The 23,659-nt window shown below is 32.4% G+C and overlaps 2 protein-coding genes across 3 annotated transcripts; both read left to right on the top strand.

Annotated features, from left to right (window-relative positions):
* Positions 1–2,763: 2,763 nt before the first annotated feature.
* LOC137820078 (boron transporter 1) lies at positions 2,764–8,009 on the top strand. Of its 2 annotated transcripts, XM_068623864.2 has the most exons (12): positions 2,764–2,942; positions 3,265–3,347; positions 3,433–3,625; positions 3,725–3,863; positions 3,991–4,162; positions 4,411–4,577; positions 4,713–4,886; positions 5,013–5,108; positions 5,599–5,736; positions 5,818–6,137; positions 6,753–7,023; positions 7,475–8,009. In XM_068623864.2, exons 1-12 carry the CDS (start codon positions 2,839–2,841, stop codon positions 7,784–7,786), a joined length of 2,169 nt encoding a protein of 722 aa, XP_068479965.1. In that variant the 5' UTR covers positions 2,764–2,838; the 3' UTR covers positions 7,787–8,009. The 2 variants fall into 2 exon arrangements, with proteins under 2 accessions (XP_068479965.1, XP_068479966.1); XM_068623865.2 differs by lacking the exon at positions 3,265–3,347.
* A 13,210-nt stretch (positions 8,010–21,219) lies between these two features.
* LOC137822347 (transcription factor MYB98) lies at positions 21,220–22,862 on the top strand. Its single transcript, XM_090295808.1, has 3 exons — positions 21,220–21,740; positions 21,965–22,091; positions 22,167–22,862. The coding sequence occupies exons 1-3, from the start codon at positions 21,220–21,222 to the stop codon at positions 22,860–22,862; spliced, it is 1,344 nt and encodes a 447-aa protein (XP_090151934.1).
* The last annotated feature ends 797 nt before the right edge of the window (positions 22,863–23,659 follow it).

The raw sequence follows: 23,659 nt of genomic DNA, 5'->3' as shown, positions 1-23,659 counted from the left end.
CTTACCTCTTATGACATATAGCGATTCACTAGATAATTCCCCAGAACTCCTTCTTCGGACATCCTCGCCAAGAATGAGATCACAAATCTTCTCAAAAGTGAATCCATCGGATCCCGTTGAACTGGTAACTGCTGTACCCGTTCCGGACCAACTGTCAGGCAAAGACAATAGCAATAGTAAAGCTTGAACTTCATCATCGAACTTAATGCCCACTGACATAAGTCTGGCTAAGATCATATTGATGTGCTTAGTAACTGAACTCGCAAATCCTCAATTTGCATTTTCTACCAACTGAAATGTACCATCGAATTTTTAATTCGGAACTTCCCGTCTTCTGTCATCTCAAATGACTAGTCGAGATACTCGGTACAACTAATTTCAGATCTTGGCAATCCTTTTTTTTTTAAATCAAGATCACAAAAATTGCACCATCCAAAATCACTCACCAACAGACTTGGTCGCAGTCCCCACTGCACTGGCGCTCCGCACCACCACCGTCGCTGGTCACCGCTGTTGTGAAGCAGATCTGGGAGCCTTTCCTTGCACCGTTGTGAAACCCTAAGCCTTGGGACGCTACTGCAGTCCTTGCGAAACCCTAGCTTTGGGATGCTGCTGCCGCCTCTGCGAAATCCTAGCTTTGGAGCACTATTGCCGCCTTTGCGAAACCCTAACTTTGGGACGCTACTGCAACCGCAATTTTCACGTCTCGTCGATTAATTTCTGCTGATCGGATCTCTAGTGTGTAAACGAACCAAGGCTCTTACCACTTGATTGGAAAAAGCGCACGCGGAAGCAACACACAATCACGAATCAACTGCAAAAAATAAACAACACATGACTTAACGTGTTTCGGTCGCCAACTGCAACCTACATCCACACGGGCAACTATTAGGTTTCCATTATATCTTGTTGCACACCAATTACAAGTACAATGATCTCTTTAAATAGAGATAAATAGAGTTAATAAAGGGACACAATGATTAAGCCCACTCACTAAAACATGGTGTTTATTCAGCTCAATCCAATTGGTTCTAGCTTCATACCCAACACTGTTCGCAGAATGTGATAAGATAAAAAATTCATACCATGAGATGAATTTTATTTGAGGAATGATGATGAGATAATTACAATCTTGTTTAAATTCTGCCTTTATTTATTTTTAATTATCATACACATATCACTTTCTTTTATCTTTAGATATTTGTAAGAAAACATGATTCTTTATTTCCTACTTTTAACTTTCAATTTTTCATACTTAAAATTTATATAACAAAAAGTAAAGTTAATTTTATGATATTTTTATAACTATTCTTGAAAGTAAACATAAAACAAGAAACTTTTTGCGCACGCAGGTCATGATAAACTTTTCCACAAACGATTCAATAATACAATTTTTGGGGTTGCAACGATAACACAAAATCATTTTTTAAGTCATTAATAAAATATTTTTAACACGCAACTATCATTTTCCTCAACGGTTTACCGAAAGAACAAAACAACTAGTTCATCTGTATCTTAAGTGTGTTTGTTTTAACTGTTTTGTCTCTTCTGCATCTATGTCACACTATTATTTACTACTATGTTTTTTGTACAACCTTACCACTATCTCACTATTTTTTCCTCTAATCCCATTCTTCTATTCCAATATTTTTTTTTATATAAACTATTTTTCTCAGCATAACAACACTATCATACAAAAATCTTCTCACGGCAGCATTTGTGATTGTTTGTTCTTCTGAGAGACCTGTCTTGTTTTCCTACCGCGAAATTCCTTAGTTCATCTGTTTTGCCCTGTGTTTCTTTCAATCTTGTCTACAATAGTGTCCACTGCTTGTGTATCAGTGATTAAATGTAACTGCAATCCATTCCTCTTCTTTGGTTCATTTCAAGCTCTGTTTGTTCCTTTTGGAGTCTCCTTGCAGAAAAATGTAAATTTGATTTCGGATTAAGATACCCTTTTGCTTTTTCAATCAATGCCCAAATCCTCAAAAGTCTTCTGAACCTTTCCAATCATGGTCTCATTCATGGAATCTCGTTAATCTATGCCAGATTCCCATCTGGGTCTAGCTGACTCATCTTTGACCTTTCTGCTCTGTTGATGAGCATTCTTCTCGGTGCTTTTAAATTGTAACAAATGCAGGTTGTGAAGATGTGTTTCCGTTAGTCGTGTTGGATTGCCCTCCATAGCTATACATTCAGAACTGAAATTTGATTAACCTTAGTTTGAGAGTATTAACTGTATAATGTAACTGAATGCTGCATATCTGCTTCTACTGTGTTATTTCTGGGAGTAAGTTTGGTCTCTATGGATAGCATATGGAGGGAAATGTTGGATCTGGAATTTGTCATGGCTGAGCGCTAGCCTTAATTTTCAGCTTTGTGCAGAGTGTCCACTCTTCTTGTTCAAGTGTTGACTATAGCATAAATTCTCTAATATTCTTTCAGTTGCTCTTGGATATGTAATCCAATTGCTTTTTGTTCAATTACTGACTTGTTCTTTTGTTACTCATAACAATACATCCAAAAGTTCTTCATAAATTCTTTGAAATGTAAATTCTTTCACTGGATTCATTTATTCAATTTCTTCATCAAGGGCCTGAAGGGCTCAACAATAAAAAATGAGTATACCTTCTTCAACTTTTCCTGTTTGGGATGATATGTAGGATTCTGGTATCCCTGCCCGAGTTATATTGATATTTTCACATATTCAGCTTTGATCACTATGTAAACCTCTAGAGCTCCTTCCAAGTGTTTTTTTTTTTTCTTTTTCCTTTCTGTTTTTGCTCTATACATCAGAATTTAAGATCAATATCAGTTCCTTGGAATTCCAAGACTTTCATGGAAGAAACATTTGTTCCCTTCCGTGGGATTAAGAATGATCTCAAAGCAAGAATTACATGCTACAGACAAGATTGGAGCAGTGGATTCCAAGCAGGAGTCAGGTTTGTGCTATAAATTTGCAGATTCAAATATTATTGCTATAACCAAGGTTTTAAATTTTGGCCGTCGTTTTGTTGCATTCATTGATATTGCAAAAAATTGCACAAATGTGGTCCTAGAGATCCCAAAAACATTCATGTTGTGGCCAAAATCATGGCCGTGGACTGTTTTTTAAAACCTTGGTTATAATTTGACTTGTTGTGATTAGTTTTCAATCAGCTCCTCAAACTTAATCACACCTAATGCGTGCAAACTTAAATTTTCCTTTTTAAACAGCAGCAACAAATTTTGTCAATGATTTAATGTTTATGTTGTCTTATATAGGATCCTTGCCCCAACTACATACATATTTTTTGCTTCTGCAATTCCTGTTATTTCTTTTGGCGAGCAACTCGAGAGAAATACTGGTACAGGAACATTTTTCAGGTTCAGTCTCCTTTTGGTATTTTAGTCATTGTTTGCTAAGAAATGTTCCTTGATCATATTATGCAGATGGAACTCTCACTGCTGTGCAAACTCTTGCATCAACAGCACTCTGTGGTATCATCCACTCAGTCATTGGAGGCCAGCCTCTGCTCATACTCGGCGTAGCGGAGCCAACAGTTCTGATGTATACATTCATGTATGACTTTGCTAAGGATCGCCAGGATTTGGGACACAAACTATTCCTACCTTGGACTGGATGGTAACTTTGGAGCTCCTTGAGTGGTTTTACTTTTTGTTTAGAACATTACTGGTGAAGTGAAGTTACTTCTGAATAATTTGTTCATTTATTTGAATTTAGGGTGTGTGTTTGGACTGCCCTGTTGCTTTTCTTGCTTGCCATTCTTGGTGCATGCTCCATAATCAATAGATTCACACGCGTTGCTGGCGAATTATTTGGTCTGTTAATTGCAATGCTCTTTATGCAGCAGGCTATAAAGGTGAGTTTACATCAGCCATGAACCATGTAGCAACGGGCATCTTGTATATGTGGTTCCCAAATAGGAATCTCTCATTCACAATTACATAAAGCGAAACTCTTGTTTAAGATTCTCTATTATTGTACAGGGACTCGTGGAAGAGTTTGGTGTGCCCAAGAACCAGGCAGAAGGTACCAATCAGATTGCCCTCCAGTCATCTTGGTTGTTTGGCAATGGAATGTTTGCTTTGGTTTTGTCATTTGGTCTTCTTTTTACTGGTCTACAAAGCCGCAAAGCTAGATCCTGGCGTTACGGGACAGGTATTGATTATATTTAAGAATTATGATCTGAAAATTCAGTAGGGAAGTTAAGTCCATTACATGATTGAGCACAAGTTTGGGATTACTTAAGATAAACCATTTTTGTGTCTTCGAGTGCTAATTCAGCTGTTTGTTTCCTTTTCCACTATTAGTCAAATATTGCCTTAATGTATTCTTCTGAATTATTGCTGCACCTAAATAACTTCTTATCAACATTTTCATTCTTCTGAAACATGGTTATATTATAGGTTGGCTACGGGGATTTATAGCTGATTATGGAGTCCCTCTAATGGTTCTGATATGGACTGCTGTGTCTTACATACCAGTCAATAAGGTTCCAAGGGGAGTCCCTAGGCGACTTTTCAGTCCAAACCCATGGTCTCCTGGTGCATACTCAAATTGGACTGTTGTCAAGGTGATTCTGATTATTTATGTGTGTATTACTCTGATAGCACTTAGTGGATAATGTCTCTATACAGAAAGATACATTCTTGCTTTGTCCCAAGCAAAGCAAGCATGATTCATTGCTTATTTTTGTTACATTTTGCAGGAAATGTTGAATGTGCCCATCCTATATATTATTGGAGCATTTATACCAGCAACTATGATTGCTGTGCTTTACTACTTCGATCACAGTGTTGCATCACAACTTGCTCAGCAGAAGGAGTTCAATCTAAGAAAACCCTCATCTTATCATTATGACTTGCTGCTCTTGGGATTTTTGGTATGTAATTCTTTAAAATACTTGTACATTCAACTGTAGTACCAGTGCATTGAAAAGCAATACGTAATGTGTTTCTGCTGCATCAGCCTAATATTTCCTTTTTAATTCTTATTCATTGTTGGCCAGACCATATTGTGTGGGCTTCTTGGAATCCCTCCTTCTAATGGTGTGATTCCTCAATCTCCAATGCATACGAAGAGCTTAGCTACTCTAAAACATCAGGTAATATAGTTTTTACTGACCTTTAAGTGCAATATATCTCAACTGGTAATCATGGATCTTTTTTTCCTCTTTTTGTTTTTTAGTTTGAAAGGAAATGGTTTGTTTTTTAGATTTCTCAGAATCTAACCATCTCAGTTCTGCTTTAACTTCGTTCAGATTTGTTGTTGAATTATTATATATATCTTGATTCTTGAGTATTGTTTTTTGTACCTTTTACCTTGTCTGATCATGCATGTCACAAGTGGACAATTATGTTGTGATGAAAAAGTTTGAGGAAAACATAGGAGAGTGGTAAATTTTCATTTTAAATTAATATAAACATAAAATATTTATTAAAATAAGTAGCTAATGATTGTAGGGTTGCATATAATCTCTTGTTTTATTATCTTTTTAAAAATTCTCAAATTTGGCCATCACCCATTTTGTTTATTCTTGTCTATATATAGCTAAGCTAGTTGACTATCATATACATTTGATTTGTATGGAACAGCTTCTACGGAATAAGCTTGTATCTACTGCACGAAAAAGCATGAGGAGGAATGTTAACTTGAGCCAGTTGTACCAAAATATGAAAGAAGCATATGATGAAATGCAGACTCCATTGGTTCCCCAAATGCCACCTACCTTGGTAAATGTGCTCCCATGATTTCCAATTGATTTGAAATTTGTGATCTTCTTTATCCTTATCCTTGGTTTATTCATCAAGCAGGGCCTGAAAGAATTGAAGGAGTCTACCATTGAACTGGCTTCAAGTCAAGGATATATTGATGCCCCTGTTGATGAGGTTGTCTTTGATGTGAATAAGGATGTTGATGACCTTTTGCCAGTTGAAGTTAAAGAGCAACGTCTAAGCAATCTTCTTCAGGCATTGATGGTTGCAGCTTGTGTTGCTGCTATGCCCCTTTTGAAGAAGATCCCGACTTCAGTGCTTTGGGGCTACTTTGCCTTCATGGCCATTGAAAGCTTGCCAGGAAATCAGTTTTGGGAGAGAATATTATATCTTTTCACTGCCCCAAGTCGAAGATACAAGTATGTCAATACTCATAGTCAATTTTATCATTCCCAAAGTTCTAGAATGTCAAAGAATTCTTTCCTTTCTCTGCTTCCTAATTCTAGTGCACAATCAGCGTACATCATTTGTCTAATTTTCTTTTCCACTATTTGTTTAGTTATTTATTTCTTAGCAAACTCTGTGAATTGATTTCTCCTAGATTTTGGACCTAATTTATACAACTAACTTTTATCATTAGAATTGTTTTCTTTTTCCAATACACACCTTCACCCCAGCTTTCATAGAGTTAGTGTATTAACAATATCATAGGTGGTCCAATAACGAATCTAGGATAGACTTGGATTTTGATACTCTTTTAGAATTTTGGGTTTAGGCTTAACCTCAAAAGTTAGTTCATGAAGTAAAGGGTGTCCTCTGTTAGTATAAGATTTGACACCACTTTAGATTTTATATCTAATTCATAAACTGAGGAATGTCTAAACTTTTCCCATGGATTTCAATTGTACATGCGCATATTCACCTGCGCATTCATCAATCTTAATAGTAGCATATGCTTGTGTATGTTTGCGTGCACATTTAGTATTGGCATTTCATTTTATTTGACTACCCATTTTGCTTTCCAACTTTCATAGAATGCTGGAAGAATACCATGCCACCTTCGTTGAGACCGTTCCCTTCAAAACAGTTGCCATGTTTACCGTGTTCCAGACAGTGTACTTGCTTCTCTGCTTTGGCTTAACCTGGATACCAATTGCTGGGGTCCTTTTCCCACTGTTAATCATGCTTCTTGTCCCAGTACGCCAATATTGTCTTCCAAAGTTTTTCAAAGGTGTCCATCTTCAAGAGCTGGACGCAGCAGCATACGAGGAAGCACCTGCCATTGCTTTCAACATGTCCTTTGAAGTAAGTAGTTCCAACCACATTAAGTTTTCAATACCTACTTGTACACTTTAACTTGTAGAGAAATTAGGTGAAAGGTTTGTATAAAATTTAGATTTTATAAAAACTTATTTGGTATTATTAAGAAGTAAACTTTAAGCCAAATTCAATTTTACAAAACTGACTTATAAGGTGAACACTCACTTATATATATTATAAAAGATTCTTATCTATCTCTAATCGATAAGAGATTTTCCATCAGTATTTCAACGTACCCATCACAGATAAGTACTTATAAATTCTGATACCATTGTTTGAATTTTAAGTCAACTCACAAACAGTTGCATATGGTAAAATTTGTTAAATTCATATCTTTAACCAATGTGAAATCTTTAAAAAAATAAAAAAGGAACTTGCATCACATTTGTCTCTGGCATAGCTCTTGTTGACAGTTTAATGTCTATAAACCTGACAGGGTCCAGGTAGCCAGGCACCAGCAGTAAATATGAGTGGTGGGGAAATTCTTGATGAAGTTATTACGAGGAGTCGTGGAGAGATTCGTCGCACACAGAGCCCGAAAACAACAAGTTCAACACCAACTTCAACAGGAGATATTAGACCAGCTAATAGTCCTAGGATAGGAAAAAGCATTCCCAGCCCTCGAGTGAGTGAATTGAGAGGGGAAAGCAGTCTGAGACCAACTGGGAAGGAGATCAAGTTAATCCAAACACCTAGTCCACACTCACCAGCTCTTGGAAAAGTTACCAAAGGTTCACCTTCAAGCTAAAATTTATCTTCATGTGGCGCTCTAGAGGTTATGAACTTGGTTTTGTAAGAACATTTTTATCTTGTTTGTTGTTGTTTCATAGTTACATTGTCATTCTTAGCAATATAAAAATGGGCAGGGATACTGTTGACTGTTAGTAATGTTGCTGTTTTTGAATTTTAGTTTTATGTGGTTCCTGTGATCTTTTAAAAATCAATAAAGGGATTGTTTCGTGCCTTCAAAAGATTCTTTCTTTCATAAAATGTAATAAAGATAAAGATATATCCCCCTTTAAATTTTTGTAGGATAGTGTTATGATGCACTTTACCGTATGTTTGATCAAAGTTTGTAAACTTGATTTTGGACGGATATAGTTGATTTTACAAAATTGATTCTTGTTTAAAGTGAGATGAAAAATAATTAAATAATTAAATAATATAAAATTTATTGTTTTTTAGAATGCTCAAAAATATATAATAAGAGTAATCCCTTGTGGAATTGCTATAAAGTTTTCAGTCTAGTGTGTTGAATTGAATTGTGTTAGCTAAGAGTGTCAAAAAAAGTTCTATAAATTTAAACTTGATTTTATTCAAATGTTGCTTTTGCCTTTAGAGAAACTGGATTCAAGTTCAAAAGTTAAACCTGATTTTACCTTAAAACGTTGAAAGTGTTACTTTTTTTAACTACTTTGATTAGATATTTGACATTTTGACGAAGCTTTTTTTTTATATTTTTTTATATTCGAGACCTAGTTTTAGTTCTTTATCCAAAATTCGTTCACTTTAAATGAGATCAATATTTACCTTACAACTTTCAACAAAACAAATAATATTTACCTTAAGGGCAGTTGAGTGAAAATGTTGAACTAACATATTTTCTTTCTTTCAAAAGAAAAATTTAGGTTACAACGATCAAAGGCTACCTTGATGCTTAGAAATGTTTCTGCAAATACTTACAGATTATTTACTAAGATTTTCATGTAAATAACAATAATTAAATCGTTATTCTGGATGAGATGAGTTTAATTTTTATAAATTTGATAATTTTTCTGTTCATCCTACATCTTTCATCGTAACGTAAATGACTTGTAGCAATTTAAATGGAAGGTTCATAATGATTACTACTAGATAGTGAACTACATGTAGATGATAAATCTGTCAAATGTCAAATTCTTCAAAGGAACTACTTATTCAATAAATTCATTTTAGCGATAAAAAAAATATTATCTTAAACTTCCATTTTAGAGTGTTGATTTTGATGTGAAAATACCATCAAGTCTTTATCACAAGGTGGTTAGGAACCTAACCTTTCCAACCATATGTTTGTCACAATTAATCAGAGTTGTACGGACCGATGAGTTCATCTTACCAAATCTTTTTGTGCATGTGTTTTTAGTATGGAAAATAAAATAATTAAAATGCATAGTGACACTGATTAAGAAAGAAAAATAAAGAAAAATATCATTGTTAGTAATATGTGGTTTCAGTTTTTGCTAATTATAAGTGATATGATATAATGGTGTGATGATTGTTATCTGTAGAAAAATATCATCTTATGTAATGCAAATAAGAGGGTTACTTACCTTTGTTTTTGTTGGTTGTTTAAATATTTCACATAGTAAATAATTTTTTATTAGTGTTTAAATATTGTTCATTTTATAGTTTAAAATTTTGTGTTGTCTTTAAAAGATGTCTTGAATGGTTAATGGATGAATATATATTTAAATTGTTATTACTCTCAACCACTGAGTTATGTGAAACTATTGGACATATCGAAACAAGCTCCCTAGTTGAGGGTTAAAGGGAGCAATTGTCTTTGGAATCTTTTTATTCATTTTTCTAATATCTGAACTCTAAAATGGACAATACATCAGATGCGGTGATTGACCATAACAATGTTATTTTAATGGACTTGAAGTCAAAACATTGGTCTCGTTTTTGGAGATGAAAAAGTGATTCAAAAGGTGAACCCTAGCTCCCCTTAGTCCTTTACTGGGCTTGTTTCGGTATGCGAATATTTTCAAATCGTTTAGGAGTCGAGACCAAGAGAAATTTATATGTATACTCCTTGGTCCTTCAACCCACTGAAGCACCTTTTAAGTACAAAACCGTGACGAAGTTCCAAATGGACAATGCATCAAATCCATTGAAAAGTGGTTCCAAAGATAAAACCTTGTTCTCTTTCGTCTTAAGTGGTTGTTTTGGTATGCTTAATAGTCTTATATTTCTTAGGAGTCGAGACCAATGACAATTTAAATACATATTCCTCTCTCTAACTTCGTGAGGTGAATTTTAAGGACAAAATCGTGATAAAGCTCTCAACTCCAAAGCTAACAATACCTCAAATAGGGTGATGAACCCTAATGACGCTACTTCAATGTTGTTTAAGCCTACAGGTATGAAGGAAGTTGTCAATAGATGCTGGGGGGAATTTGGGTAGCAATTTAGAATCATAGTAATAAATGTATTCTTTGGAGGTTTTTGTTGTGGCTAAAAGGAAATCTTGGTCTTGGGTTACAACCAAGGAAAGGATTGACGAACTTCTCTTATTCGAATTGGTGCTTGGATCCCTTGTGTTGTATGAAGTATTTGAAAAAATGTTGCTTTGCAAACTGTTTTAACTATTTGTCTAGACAATTGGATTTTTTATGCAAGTTCTTGTTCTACTGTTGGTATGGTTATGAAAAGAGAATGTGACTCCCGGTTAGGTTTGTTGGATTTTTGTGCAGGTGAATTTGATTTGTAGATGTGTTTGTGGGCTTTTGGTTGTATTAGAGGATGTTTTGTGTGTATTGTTTTGACTAAAGACTAGTTATAAGGACCCTTATAGGGTAGATGATGATTTCTTTTGATATGACTTACCATTCCTTTTAATTGAGGATTTGTTTGGTGGTCTGTAGAGTCTGAAGAATGTTTGTAGATCAAATATTGAGTAGGTTGACCTTGACCACTTTTTGTACAAGGGTTGGGACACCCTTGAAGTGTCTGTATAAGGGTTAGGACACCCCTGAAGTGTCTCATTATATTTTATTTATTATTTGCTAATAAAAAAATGAACTTAAGGTTAAAACATTGACATTGTCTGTGAGAATGAAAAAATGATTCCAAAGACAAATCCTTGTTCTTCTTAACCCTCTACTAATGATTTATTTCAATATTCCTAATAGTCTCATATTATTTAAGAGTGAATTGAAACGTCTTTTAAAGACAACAACATGATAAAACTCCAAAATAGACAATACATTCAATGCGATAATTGACATAATATCTTAACAAGCATAGGATCGAAAGAATCCTAATATTTTTTTTTTATTTAGAGAAAAACTTTTTACACTAAACTTTGGTCAACAAACTTAAAAGGTTTTATAACTGGAGCTGATTTATTTTTCTTCTCGTATTTGTGCCGCAAATGAGAATTGGTTTTCTCTTTTATTATTTGGTGATGACTTTCATGCTCGTGTTCCTGTAATGCTCCAATCATTATTATCTATCCCTGTGTGCTTCATTTTGCATCATGACTATTTTAATTTGATCACCTTTGTATGAATATCTTTGAAAATGTTCAATATATGTCAGTTAGTTAGTTGCTCCATATCTTCATTTTATTGTTAAAATTGAATTTATGGTTAATTTTTGGAGATTTCAATGATGAACAATGCAAATTTTTTAAAAATGTTTGATATTAACTAAATTATGTTAGTGCGTAGGTATAATTACCTTATTCTTCCTTACATTTAGGGTCAATATTCAATATAGTACAATAGTTTTTTTTTTTAAATTCAATTTGGTTCCTATGATTTTTAAAATGTATCCAAAATGGTCATTTTTGTTAAGTCGCACCAAACCGTGTCAAGTGCTGCTTATGTGGCAGAGAGAAGGGGTTATGTGGACTGTCAATTAAAAGACACATCAGATTGGGTGGGTATGAGATTGGTTTCGTAGAGAAAAACCTCAAACCACCATCCTTCCCCCACTCTCAACCACCAACGATCATGCCGAGAGGGTTTTCGTACATTCCCTAGCATCTTCCATTGAAAAAAGTTCTTAAACATAATGAAACATATTGTTAATAATAATAATAATAAGAAGAAGAAGAAGAAATAGAATTGCCAAAGTTAAGTCACATTTTTATGTTGTTGCCTCTAGTAATTCTTGTTGTAGTGATTAGTCTTTGTTAAAAACAACATTTTATCTGCTATGTTAGGTCACATTATATTAGACTTGTATTATGCTAAACAAATTAGGTTTTAGACCATGCTAAAAGAATGTTATTAATAAAATGTGAAAGTTTCGTATCTATATGAAAATATCAAATTATTTTTTCTTTATAATTTCCCTTGAACATAATTATTTCCCCCTTCTTGCATTTCAGGTATCGAAATATAGACTTTTTTCTTGTCACATGTTGCCAGCATCCCCTGTTATAAGTACCACAACATGTATTTCTTTGTTGTTGTCAAGTATATTTGCAAGAGATATTATTTTTTTTATATAAGTACCCAAATATACTTGGGTCATTTCAGTCTAGTGTGTTTATGCAATCCATTCTTAGGAATGTTAGATGATGCAGAATAAAAAACATTGTATGTCTTTTGATGTGGTTTTTCTTCCTTATAACCAATTCCCGTTTTGTTGTGGGTTTTCTTTGATGTTCTTATTAGAAGATTAAATCTTTTATCCCCTACAATGGTTTGAGAAATGACTTTCTTTGGTGTTGCATTTTTTTGCTAGTAGGAATATCTATTATTATTTTTTTGCATCCATTGAGGATAAACTTATTCCTGAACTTTCGATTTTCGAAAACATTTTCTTTTTAATCTTTTCAAAATCTATACTCTAATTTGCAAGATTTTGTTTTAAACTCTTATTTTCTGCATATAGTGTTTCACTTTTGTGTTTTAATTTGACATTTTCCTTGGTAAATCATTTAAGCATTGTGCATTAATTGCACTAAATGTCTTACGTCGCTCAACTAATGTACATATCACTGAAGTAGCGAGTCATATAGTTGAAGTTTTGGCTTGTAGCTTGAGCGAGAAAGAAGTCTTGTCGATTTTTTTATGTCCTTTGGAATCATATCGCTCATGAATTGTGCATGATGCTCAAGTGACTTACGACTCAAACACTGATTTTGAACGCTTAAGTGTGACATAATAATAGTTTACACATGTCTTGATGTGAGGTAATGTGAGACATGTGACATGGATGCTCAAGCATACTGAGGAAGTTGATTTTTTTGTTGAAACTTATTGGATGGTGGACCAAGCATGGTTGTTGCTTATGCATTTTGTAGAACACTCCATCAATAAGGTAGCCGCTAGAGCATGGAGAGTCCTGAAGGGTGATGCTCTCATATTGAATTTCACTCAAACAACAAGAATATCACTAGTGAAATGAGTGTCACCTTACTTATTTTTAAGCAAGTGAGAGAAACTTACTCAAGTGATAGTATGCTAGAATGTGATGATGTGCTATATTTATACAAGTGGTCATTATATGTTTTTTATACATATTCTACTTATGTTGATGATATGATATATAAAAGGTATATTTGTTATATATATATATATAATATTAAAAATAATATATTGAAATGTTATATTAATATATTGAAATGTTTTTTACTTTTCCCACAAATTTATAAGTATTTGAACTTATTAAAATACATTTTTAATAGAAAACCACAAGCTCCACAAAAAAATTCAATATCTTAATAATTTGTTTAACGATAAAATCAAAATAAAAGAAACACTTATTATCCTAATATATAAATCCTAATCCCTAAACCACACCTTATCAATTCAAGATGTCTATCACTAAATTTTCCATTTTACCATTGGCAATTTTCTTAGACAAGATCTTCTTCATTTATTAGAATGGTAGAGTAATCAATATTTCACTCTTTATGTTATTAGAAACAACCTCCACCTTGTGAATTCATAGTTTTGTACGTTAGTGCGTGTAGAAGTGACAGCATCTTATGCTTTCCACCAATTTATGTCTATCTAAATAGAAAAATATATATCACGAATCCTTATCCCAATCATTTAATCAACCTTTTACAAAGTAGGCAAAACATCTATCTATCTATCCACACTGCATTATCATGCAACTAAAGTTCTTCTGGGTGGAAATTTCATCATGCAACTATAAAGTTAATGTCACGTATAGAATTAGGTCACTTTGAAAGAGTGGGAGAGACCCTCAGATTAATTATGTTTTTAGTTTTTTAAAATTTGGAATTAATTTTATTTCGATTCCTTAATTTTTTTTTTTTACTTTATTCATTGATTTCAGTCTATAAACATTAAGTTGAAAGGATAACAATATTTTAAAATAATTTAAAAACTAAAATATTTTCTTTTATAAATTAAGCAGGCTAAAAAATAAATTTATCTTATTAATAAAATGTTAAATCAATATTAATTTTTCTGGGCCTTTTTAGACTTAATTAAGGATATCTGCTCGTAATGGAGGAATTTTAATGGGAGAGTTTACTATCTTACTTAATATTTGACTTTAATCTCTAAAACAGATTAGCCTTATATAAAATTAGAGAACTTTTATTTATAATCTCTCTATGATTTTAATTAATGGATTTAAAAAATATTTTTATTTATCTATTGTTTTCAGATTTTGAGATAATATTATTTTTATTTTTAAATTATATCTTTGTTTGTTTACTTGATCTTTAATTAATTAATTCTTACGTATTCGAAAAATAATAAAATAAAAATATGATAATTATTTTATATGAATTAAAAAGTGTTTTTTTTAGATAAGAATCTTAAAAGTTAGATAAAAGACAGTATTTCTTGTACAAATAAAAACTAAAGCCAAAACTCTTTCAAGACTGAGTTGTTGTACACTCCATTTATGAACAAGTGGATAGTAAAGGGGGTTGAAACTGAAAAATTTCCTATATCACCTTTTACTTCTATCTTAGGTGGTATGTGTACCGCCCTGGCAGTCGGAAGTGATGACGTGGCATCCAGCTACAGTATAGGCGTGTTGACAAGGCGCCAGGTTGACAGAAGGGGAGGAAGTCGGGGGGCTCGTGAAGTCGCCAGTTATTGAGTTGGCGTGTTCCGATCTCCAGCATACCAGAACCGGCGATCACCGGGTTAAAGATGAAGTCGCCAGATGTAAACCCAGGCGACCAAGTGATTGGAGATCGCCAGAGCAAGCACATCGCCAGAGATGAAGGTGGTGCAGATTATGAAGGCGGCCGGCGAGACCACAGGGAAGGTATACGAAGACACCCTAACTCGCCAGTTCCAGTAGAGATTGCACTCCCAAGTTAGCTATGCACTGGGCAGTACCATGCATAAGTAACTTAGCCAAAAAGAGAGTCAGAAGCAGCGCCCAAGTCAAGGAGGCTCCAGATGATGGCACGTGTACGACTGGATGCGAACCACGTGTCCAGGTCTGTAACTGCCAGGAGAGAGAAAGTGACCAGGTATATAAGAGTTCTCAACGAACTTTCTGAGGTACGCACGTTCAGATTATACTCTTTACGCTTGCGAGTGCTTGAGCATACTGTGAGAGAGAACATTGCACGGTTCCTTGAGAGTTCTAGAGTGTTCTTGCTCTTAGTATTTGGTGGTTCGGTCACTGACTTGGGCGTTGGAGTGCGATCGGCCGCAGCGGCGCCGCTCTGTTCTTTTGCAGGTTCTTGAGGTGGATCTTGAAGAAGGACGGAGGTTTGAAGCGGTGCACACGTCGATCCTTTGACGAGGCAGGTTCCAACGTTCTGGTCAACAGGCAGGATCAGTATGTAAGAGAAATTAGCTTCAGAATTAATGTTTAATGTAAAAATGTATATTAAACAATGAGATAGTTCAAATAATTGTACATGTCTTAAAAGAAATGTTATATATTAATAAATTCAGAAGAATGATGTTAGTATAAAAACTTATGATGAAAATCAAGATACTTTTGAAAGTATAATATATATTTCATAAAAATGACAACATTTTAGGTACTTTAAAAGAGTTAAAGATTGACGTAGTTTGATGATCTAAAGAGTGATTCTAACCACTGAGAATCTTACATCAAATTATATTGAAAAGAGAAATATTTTTTTTATTGAAATGTGGATTCTATAAGAAGATAGAGTAATTTTAAAATTGTATTGTGTCACATCATAATTGTAAATTCATATATTTCATTGTGTAGTTAAAACTATGATATGACACAATGCAATTTCAAAATTGCTCTATCTCTTTACATGGAGTACACATTTCAATAAAAAATTATTTATTTTTTCAATTGTAATTTGATGCAAGGTTGTCAACATATCAACACTCCTAATTACAAAAGGTTAGAACATATAACACTAGTTGTTGGAGATCCCACATCGACTAGAGATTAAAGCCTTTCATAGTATATAAGTGGGTGCAAACCTCACTTTATTGAGTTGGTTTTATGGGGTTGAGTTAGACTTAAAGTTCAATCTGTAATACTAGTGCAATTCCTTTCAAAGCATATGCACTTAGATAATTTTTCTATGAAAATTCTACCTCTCTTATTACTCTTAGTTTAAGTCTTTTTTGTCCTCTTTTAACTTGCATTCTTTTTTTTATTCTTCTTCCATTACACTTTTGATTCTCTTTTATCTTTCAAACACAAATATAATCAAATATTTGTTTATATAATGGTTTATCTAACAAAATGTATTAAGTTGTGATAAAATTATTTATGTAAACATTAGTATATGGATAATTTGATTAAACACAAAAAATTATATTTTATTTTTATTTTTTTTAATTGATGAGTATCTAAAAGACAAAATCATAAATTGAAAGAAGAAGCTATATCCATCTTTAAAGAATCCATGACAAAATTAAGTATGATAAATAACTTAAAATAAAAATAAAAATAAAAATAAAAATAAAAATAATAATAATAATAATAATAATAATAATAATAATAATAATAATAATAATAATAATAATAATAATAATCATCGATGAGAAGGAAATACAAACAACACTACAAGTACTATGGTAGCAAATGATAAGTGTCATAATTAGTAATATTTCATAAAAAAAGATAAATACTTATAGAATTTAATTCATAATATAGTTATAATTTAATCTTTAATTTAGGAATTTGAACATTTTTACATATTTCTAGATTATAAGATGAATATGAACTATTTATTCCCAAATTTGTGTTAATTTCAGGAATCCAGGGGAAGATGGAGATAAAATGACTAAAGGAGAATGAACAAGTTAAAGACAAGATGAAAAGATATAGTTGGAACATTAAAAACTTGCCCAAGCATGATCACTTTAGAGGAACTTGCCTAAGACTCGCCCAAGGCTCGCTTAGGCAAGTTCACTCTAGTGAAGTTTGACTTTTTCTTGTGAAACTCGTTTAAGCAAGCAATATTTCGCTTAAGCGAGATGTTACTTAACCCAAACCCAACTAGGTTAAATAGAAGACATAATGCATAACCCTAGACATCATTGGGAGAATATTGAGAGATAGAAAACCTTAGAGGAGGTAACCGTCAATGAGAAACACCTTGGATCTTCTTTTCTTGCTTTCCATGCTTGTAATGGCCAATATGAGTGACTAATTCTTTGGGATTGAGAGTATTCTGTTCAAACTCTTATGTATTGAGGTGATATTTATTTATAATATTGTATTCTTGATTGATGATTGATATTGACATTTTATATCTTTATTCATGATTTTGATCATTAGATTTGACTGAAAAGTACTTCTAAGCATCTGACCTAAATGATAATGCTTAACATATTTGAATGCTAGAATAATGACTTTATAATATATGTTCGTAATGATAAGAAATTTTTATAAATATGTGAGAAATCGATATTTAGGAGACATTCTTAATAATTTTGCACGCGAGGAATCGATATGAATGATTTTTATATTGCATCAATGTTAATCAAGATGAAATGTTATATGGTTTTATTCATTGAAAATACAAACGAGTGAGAAAGATTAACTCCAATCCCAATTTTCCCAATTGAATAATCCAAATCATTTGTTTTTTAATTTATTTTCTTACAAATTTATTGTACAAACAACCTTTCAAACAAACTTTTACATATTTTCTTATATTTAGTGAATATTATAAACCTTAAACCCTAAACCTTAAGATTTTAGAACTATTTCTTGTGGATTCAGAGACAATTTATTATTTATAACTCAATATACTCATAAAATAGTCATTAGTAACAACAACTCTTCATTGACAACGTTATCCATGTCTCTAATTATGTCGGTATTAACCATTGTAAGTTTGGACCCACCAGTTTGTTCAGTGATGACAACTCGAGTAGAAACTATTCCACCATTTTCTATTATCTTAACACCAAGGACAAGTTCCTCAAACTCAAATAAATCATCTAATTTTAATGATATTCTTTAGGAGGGGTGGGGGATGTCACCTTGCAAAAGTACCCAAATAATTTTGGTTCAGTGTTTAATAGGAATTAAAATTCTACTTATGCCTATAATAGAAACCTCGAGAATGATAACATGAATAATGGAATCTCGAGCGCAACTTTGAAGTATTAATGCACCAAATGGATCATAGTACTTTTGACCCCTAATACAAACCGTGACATATAGTTTTTTAATATGGGCAAACCAAAAGTTTGTTGTATTTGGGGATGTTGACGTGCATTTTCTATTCCCAGTCCAAATTTGATTCAATTATTTCTCCAAGAACATTGTGTTTAGTACCTCTACTTAATCTCACAAAGTCATATTGTTGGTCCCTTTGTTTAGTCTTCTTGAAATGAAAACTTCATACATCTTGTCCCAACTCTAAAATATTTTCCACATATAAGATTTCCCCAAAGTTTGTTGGAACTGGGAGAAGAAGTACGACTCCATAGCTCCTTCACCTATCACTCCTAATAACACTTTTGATCCTGAAGTTTTGAATTACAATGTTGAAAGATCCCTACATTATTAAACTCAACAACAAATTGCAATTGATATATTACAGACTATTGCATATCTTTGTGGAGTTTGAATGAACATTCTTACAACACAATGGAAGGACCTATGGATTTTAGATTTTTCATTGTTATTAAACTAATGATTTTTTACATATAGTGTAAATTTAATATAGTTTTTTTGTTACATAAATCCACTTTACGTCATGTAATGTAACATAGTTTAAGAATACTCGTTAAAAAGGTAAATTGGTTTATGTTTGGTGTAAGCTAGGTAAAGGTTAGTGCTGATGATGTTGCCAAAGTTGCCTTGGTTATGTTACTAAAAAAAATTATGAAATAGAAATCAATTTTAGAAAAAAAAATAATTAGTTGGTGTAATGACTAAATTAGAGACATTTTAGAGACTAAAAATTTTTTTGGTTTCTAAATTAGTTTCTATTATTGTTAAATAGTTTCTAAATTGATATCTAATTAGTTATCAAAGTTTTAACTATCAATTATTTAAATTCTAAATTTGGTAGCAAAAATCTTGGTAGCTAATTAAATACCAATTTAAAAACTATTTAACAATAATAGAAACTAATTTAGAAACCAAAGGATTTTTTAGTTTCTAAAATGGTCTCTAATTTAGTAACTATAGCAACTAATTACTTATGGTTCTAAAATTGGTTTCTATTTCATGATTTTCTTGTAGTGTGTTGAGAGTTATGACATCTTCAGATAAAGTAGAGGAGATGGTGCTTCATCAAGAGAGTTTGTTTGAGGATCTTTTACCCATCTTGGCATCAATTCCTTTATTTATGCAAGGTTTATGATTTGTCATCCTTGTAATACAGACCTCTAAAGCTAAAAACTACAAACGTGTCTGCCTAGAATATGATTCCTATTAGTTTTACAATGTTTTATAAAATTTTGGTATTATTTCATGGAGACTGAAAGGTTATTGGTAGAAGACTCTTACCATCTATAAAAATATGAATTTTAAAGTCTTCCTTATCTTTCATAAGGATTTTTTTTATCAGAAAAGAATAAATAAAATAAAGTGAAGCACTTCAGGTGCTCCAATCCTTATACACAAAACAAAACCAGTTTCCTTGCACCCAACCAGCTAAGAACCCAACATGACTTACACCACATTACCCAAAACAATCAAAAACAAGAACTAGAGTCCCCAAAAACATCAACCCACCCGTAAAACACACCCTCATGATAGATGGAGAACCCAACACTTAAATCATGTATTTGTCACCAGTTTGACATATGCCAAACCTAATTGCCTTTCGTAAGGATAATAAATGTGTTTTTTTTTTGCTAATATTGATATTATTAATAGAGTGGACTTTTTTTTTTGTCTTTGTACAGTCTCGTGTTTGTTTGATATTTTTTAGAAAGTTTATTGAAATTTAGGTTTTGTTAGTTATTTTGATGTTTTTATTCATTGCATGACCTTTGATTATTCCGCTCTCTCTGCATCTTTTTCTTTATTTTCATAGAGTTTCATGTGGTGGCAAGCTAGTTAGAATGCTAAAAGTTTTATACTCTTCTTAACATGATTTTAATAAAAAAAAATTTATAAGTACTAATGTTATTAACCAAATTTTATGTGTCCCATGGAATATTTCTTAATACCTTATATTTATTGTCTTTTCTATTTACAATATTATTGAATTTTCAGTCTTAAATAATTTCAAACTCTCTTAAAATTAAGTCGTTAATTAAATTTCATAAAGAAAATTTCATCAACTAATTACATTTTCCCTTTACTCATTATATTTAAATAACATTTCTCTTCTTAAAAAATTCTCTCCATAAATCAACAAAAAAAATTCCTAGCTCCACTCTACAACAACAATAGTAAAAAAAGAAGAAGCATACAATAAGTATTTAGATCACCAGCCAATTAAGTAGGAGTGAACTCTATTTTCGAACGTATAATAAGTAACTAGTTTATTTTTCCCGCCGCTGCTTATATAGTAACTTTTTTTTCTCTCTCTCTCTTGAGTCAGAGTTACACTTTGACCAGAATAAATTATATGTTAATGTTTGCGGTTAGTTCATAATGTACAAAACATTTTTTATAAATAAAAAAAAGAACAAAACACATTAAAAACCTTTATTACCATGGGTACTAGAAGCCTATCTCCCCTTTTTGGGGCATCTTATTTGTTGCATTGTAACCAATGGTACGTTATATTATATATGTAAAATATAATAAAAAATTAAAGAAATTAAATTATACTAATGGTTTTTCTCACCTCATTTGTGTTGATTTGTAGCTTTCATCTTTATATTCTTCTCTTATTGATGGAGTTTCTAGAAAAAACGACTCAATGTAACTTTGACTACAATAATGGTTAGTAACCGGAAAAAGAAACATAAATGTCTTCATTAATAAAATGGCGGTTACCAAAGTAGTTATGAAAATGAAATATTGATCGAAAATATAATATTAGTCTCTTGTATGAAGGGACATAAAGTGAATTGGTTCTTCTAACTAATATTATCAAAGGACATGAATATTGAGAAATTGGTGAAAGAAAGCTTTGTCTCACAGCTCTTGCAAGAAAGTTGTATGAAAGATATGATTCCTTTGGGAAATCCTTCATCGCATGAACTCTTGCAACAACATTTTCACAATATTGATGAGTTTCAATTCAGTGTGCCCTCATCCAATAATTCAACATTTCATGCTTTGCACAATTTCACCTTTACACCTTCATCACCTGATTTAGATGTATACGAGTGCAAGCCTTTTACTCATGTTATGGACAATTTCCTTTATGGAGATTCTCAAAGGAATATTGAACTAGATATCATGGTTTCAAATCAAAGCTTTTTGCCTTTTACTCCTCAACAAATCAAGCCCTCCAATTTTGCTTTACCAGATGAAGTTTCATGCATATCCCCAATGAATTATTACAAAGGAATTGGTGTTAACAAAAGCCATAGATCCTATCCAACCACTCGAAGAACATACAAAGTTCACAAGAAGTCCAACACAGTCAAGGGGCATTGGACAATAGAAGAAGATGGGTAAAAAACATAATAATTTCATGAAATTTGTCATTTGTGGCCATTTACACCATGCTTTTACATTATTTCGTGGTCACAGTTTCGTTGTGATATACATGACTACAACTGCAGGTTGCAAAAATTGGTCACAAACCCTTTTTAAAACCTTGTCATATTTATACCATATTCTTTGTTTACAATATGGAAATTCTTTTAAAAATATGCATCTGTGTTTGCCCGAACAGATTATTGATTCAACTGGTGGAACAATACGGATTAAGGAAGTGGTCTCATATTGCTAAGATATTGCCTGAAAGAATTGGAAAACAGTGCAGAGAGAGATGGCATAACCATTTAAGGCCTGATATCAAGGTATACCTTTTTTTTATCATATTTTATGTACACACTTTATCTTATGTTTTGAAATTTTGTTGTGCCATTATGAAGAAGGACACATGGAATTGTGAAGAGGATAAAATACTAATCGAAGCTCATGCTAAGATTGGAAACAAATGGGCAGAGATTGCTAAAAGGTTGCCTGGAAGAACTGAGAACTCGATCAAAAACCACTGGAATGCAACCAAGAGAAGGCAATATTCCAAAAGAAAGTGTCGATCCAAGTACCCTAGAGGCACCCTTCTCCAAGAGTATATCAAGAGTTTGAACTTAGACAAGAACCCCCCAAGAGATTATAGGAGAAAATCTTGTGTTAATTATGCTACTCCCATGAATATCAAAACCAGCACAAGCAAAGCCACTGCACCAGCTTTGCCCCAGACAGTTTTTCAATTTTGTGCCACTGAATGCTTGGCACCAAATTCTGATTTCAATGTGGTTCCAGATTTTCTCTTTGGTGAGAATTTGTTTGAAGAAGGATGTTGTATCGATTCTCTTCTAGATGGTGTGTCTTGTGTTCCTCTTGAGAATACCAAAATTTTTGAAGGAAAATTGCAATTTGATGGAATGATGGAGGGAATAAAATATTGTGATTATGGAGGAATAGAGGGTGTTGCAGGTGTTAATATGGATGAGAATGATGTTGAGAGAGATATGGCACTAGAGATGTTGGAGGTTCAAGTTAAGAAGGAGCTAGATTTGGTTGAGATGATCTCTCAGATTAATAATGAAACTTTTTATGTGTAATTATATAGTGCTTTCAATAATATCAACATTGAGTCAAAGAAATAATGATTCTAATGTTACCGTTTTATGAGGTATTGTGGTTTTTTATGGATCCTTGTTGGAGGAGGAAAGTATATTTAATGCTTTGAATTACCATAATTGAGCAAGAGAAAATGAAATTGAATCTTTCATTTCACATTTCTTTATGGATGCAATGTTGATGGAATTACTAAGAAAATGAAATTTTACGAATTTAAACAAAATTAAAAAAGTATGCAAATTGTTATCAAATTTAAACGTGTGATTTTTCTTAGCTGATTGTCTCCAGTTTAAAGTTTAGATGAGTATTCGAATTAAAAGGATATTTAATAGTGAATTCAATAAATTGTGTTCCGTGAACACCTGTAAAAATTAATTTAATTAAATTAACTGATTTTCTTAATCTTTTGTTAAGTGGATATAACATATAAGCATAGGTGGTATGTAGTTTTCTCAAAATTTGATATTTTGTATCTATTAAGTGACACACATAATTATCACCACTTTTTTTTTTAAAAATATCATTGGTCATTTAGTAAGAGGTAAAAATGTCATATTTGAGGATAAAACAATGAAAAGATGAAACTTCATTTTTTTTCACAATGTCATTATTTTAAAATAATTGATATTTCGTGCACTTTAAGTATAAACTTCCGATTCTTTTTATACTTTTATTTATTTTGTCACTATGATTCAAGGATCAAGGGATATCCATTTTTGAATGCTCTAATTTTGATTGCTACCATTAGATCTATACAACAGATTTTAATAAAATCCCT

Source organism: Phaseolus vulgaris, chromosome 9, assembly GCF_051622355.1.
Source record: "Phaseolus vulgaris cultivar YP4 chromosome 9, ASM5162235v1, whole genome shotgun sequence".
NCBI lineage: Eukaryota > Viridiplantae > Streptophyta > Magnoliopsida > Fabales > Fabaceae > Phaseolus > Phaseolus vulgaris.
The sequence above is the reverse complement of the archived record's forward strand: the minus strand, read 5'-3'. Positions and strand labels throughout refer to the sequence as shown.

Bases quoted from the DNA above. Each gene is read 5' to 3' on its own strand.
- LOC137820078 (XM_068623864.2), top strand. From the start codon at position 2,839: ATGGAAGAAACATTTGTTCCCTTCCGTGGGATTAAGAATGATCTCAAA. The intron at 4,578-4,712 runs GTGATTCTGATT...TACATTTTGCAG, and splicing joins CAAATTGGACTGTTGTCAAG to GAAATGTTGAATGTGCCCAT. The intron at 4,887-5,012 runs GTATGTAATTCT...ATTGTTGGCCAG, and splicing joins TGCTGCTCTTGGGATTTTTG to ACCATATTGTGTGGGCTTCT.
- LOC137822347 (XM_090295808.1), top strand. From the start codon at position 21,220: ATGAATATTGAGAAATTGGTGAAAGAAAGCTTTGTCTCACAGCTCTTG. The intron at 21,741-21,964 runs GTAAAAAACATA...TTGCCCGAACAG, and splicing joins TGGACAATAGAAGAAGATGG to ATTATTGATTCAACTGGTGG. The intron at 22,092-22,166 runs GTATACCTTTTT...GCCATTATGAAG, and splicing joins ATTTAAGGCCTGATATCAAG to AAGGACACATGGAATTGTGA.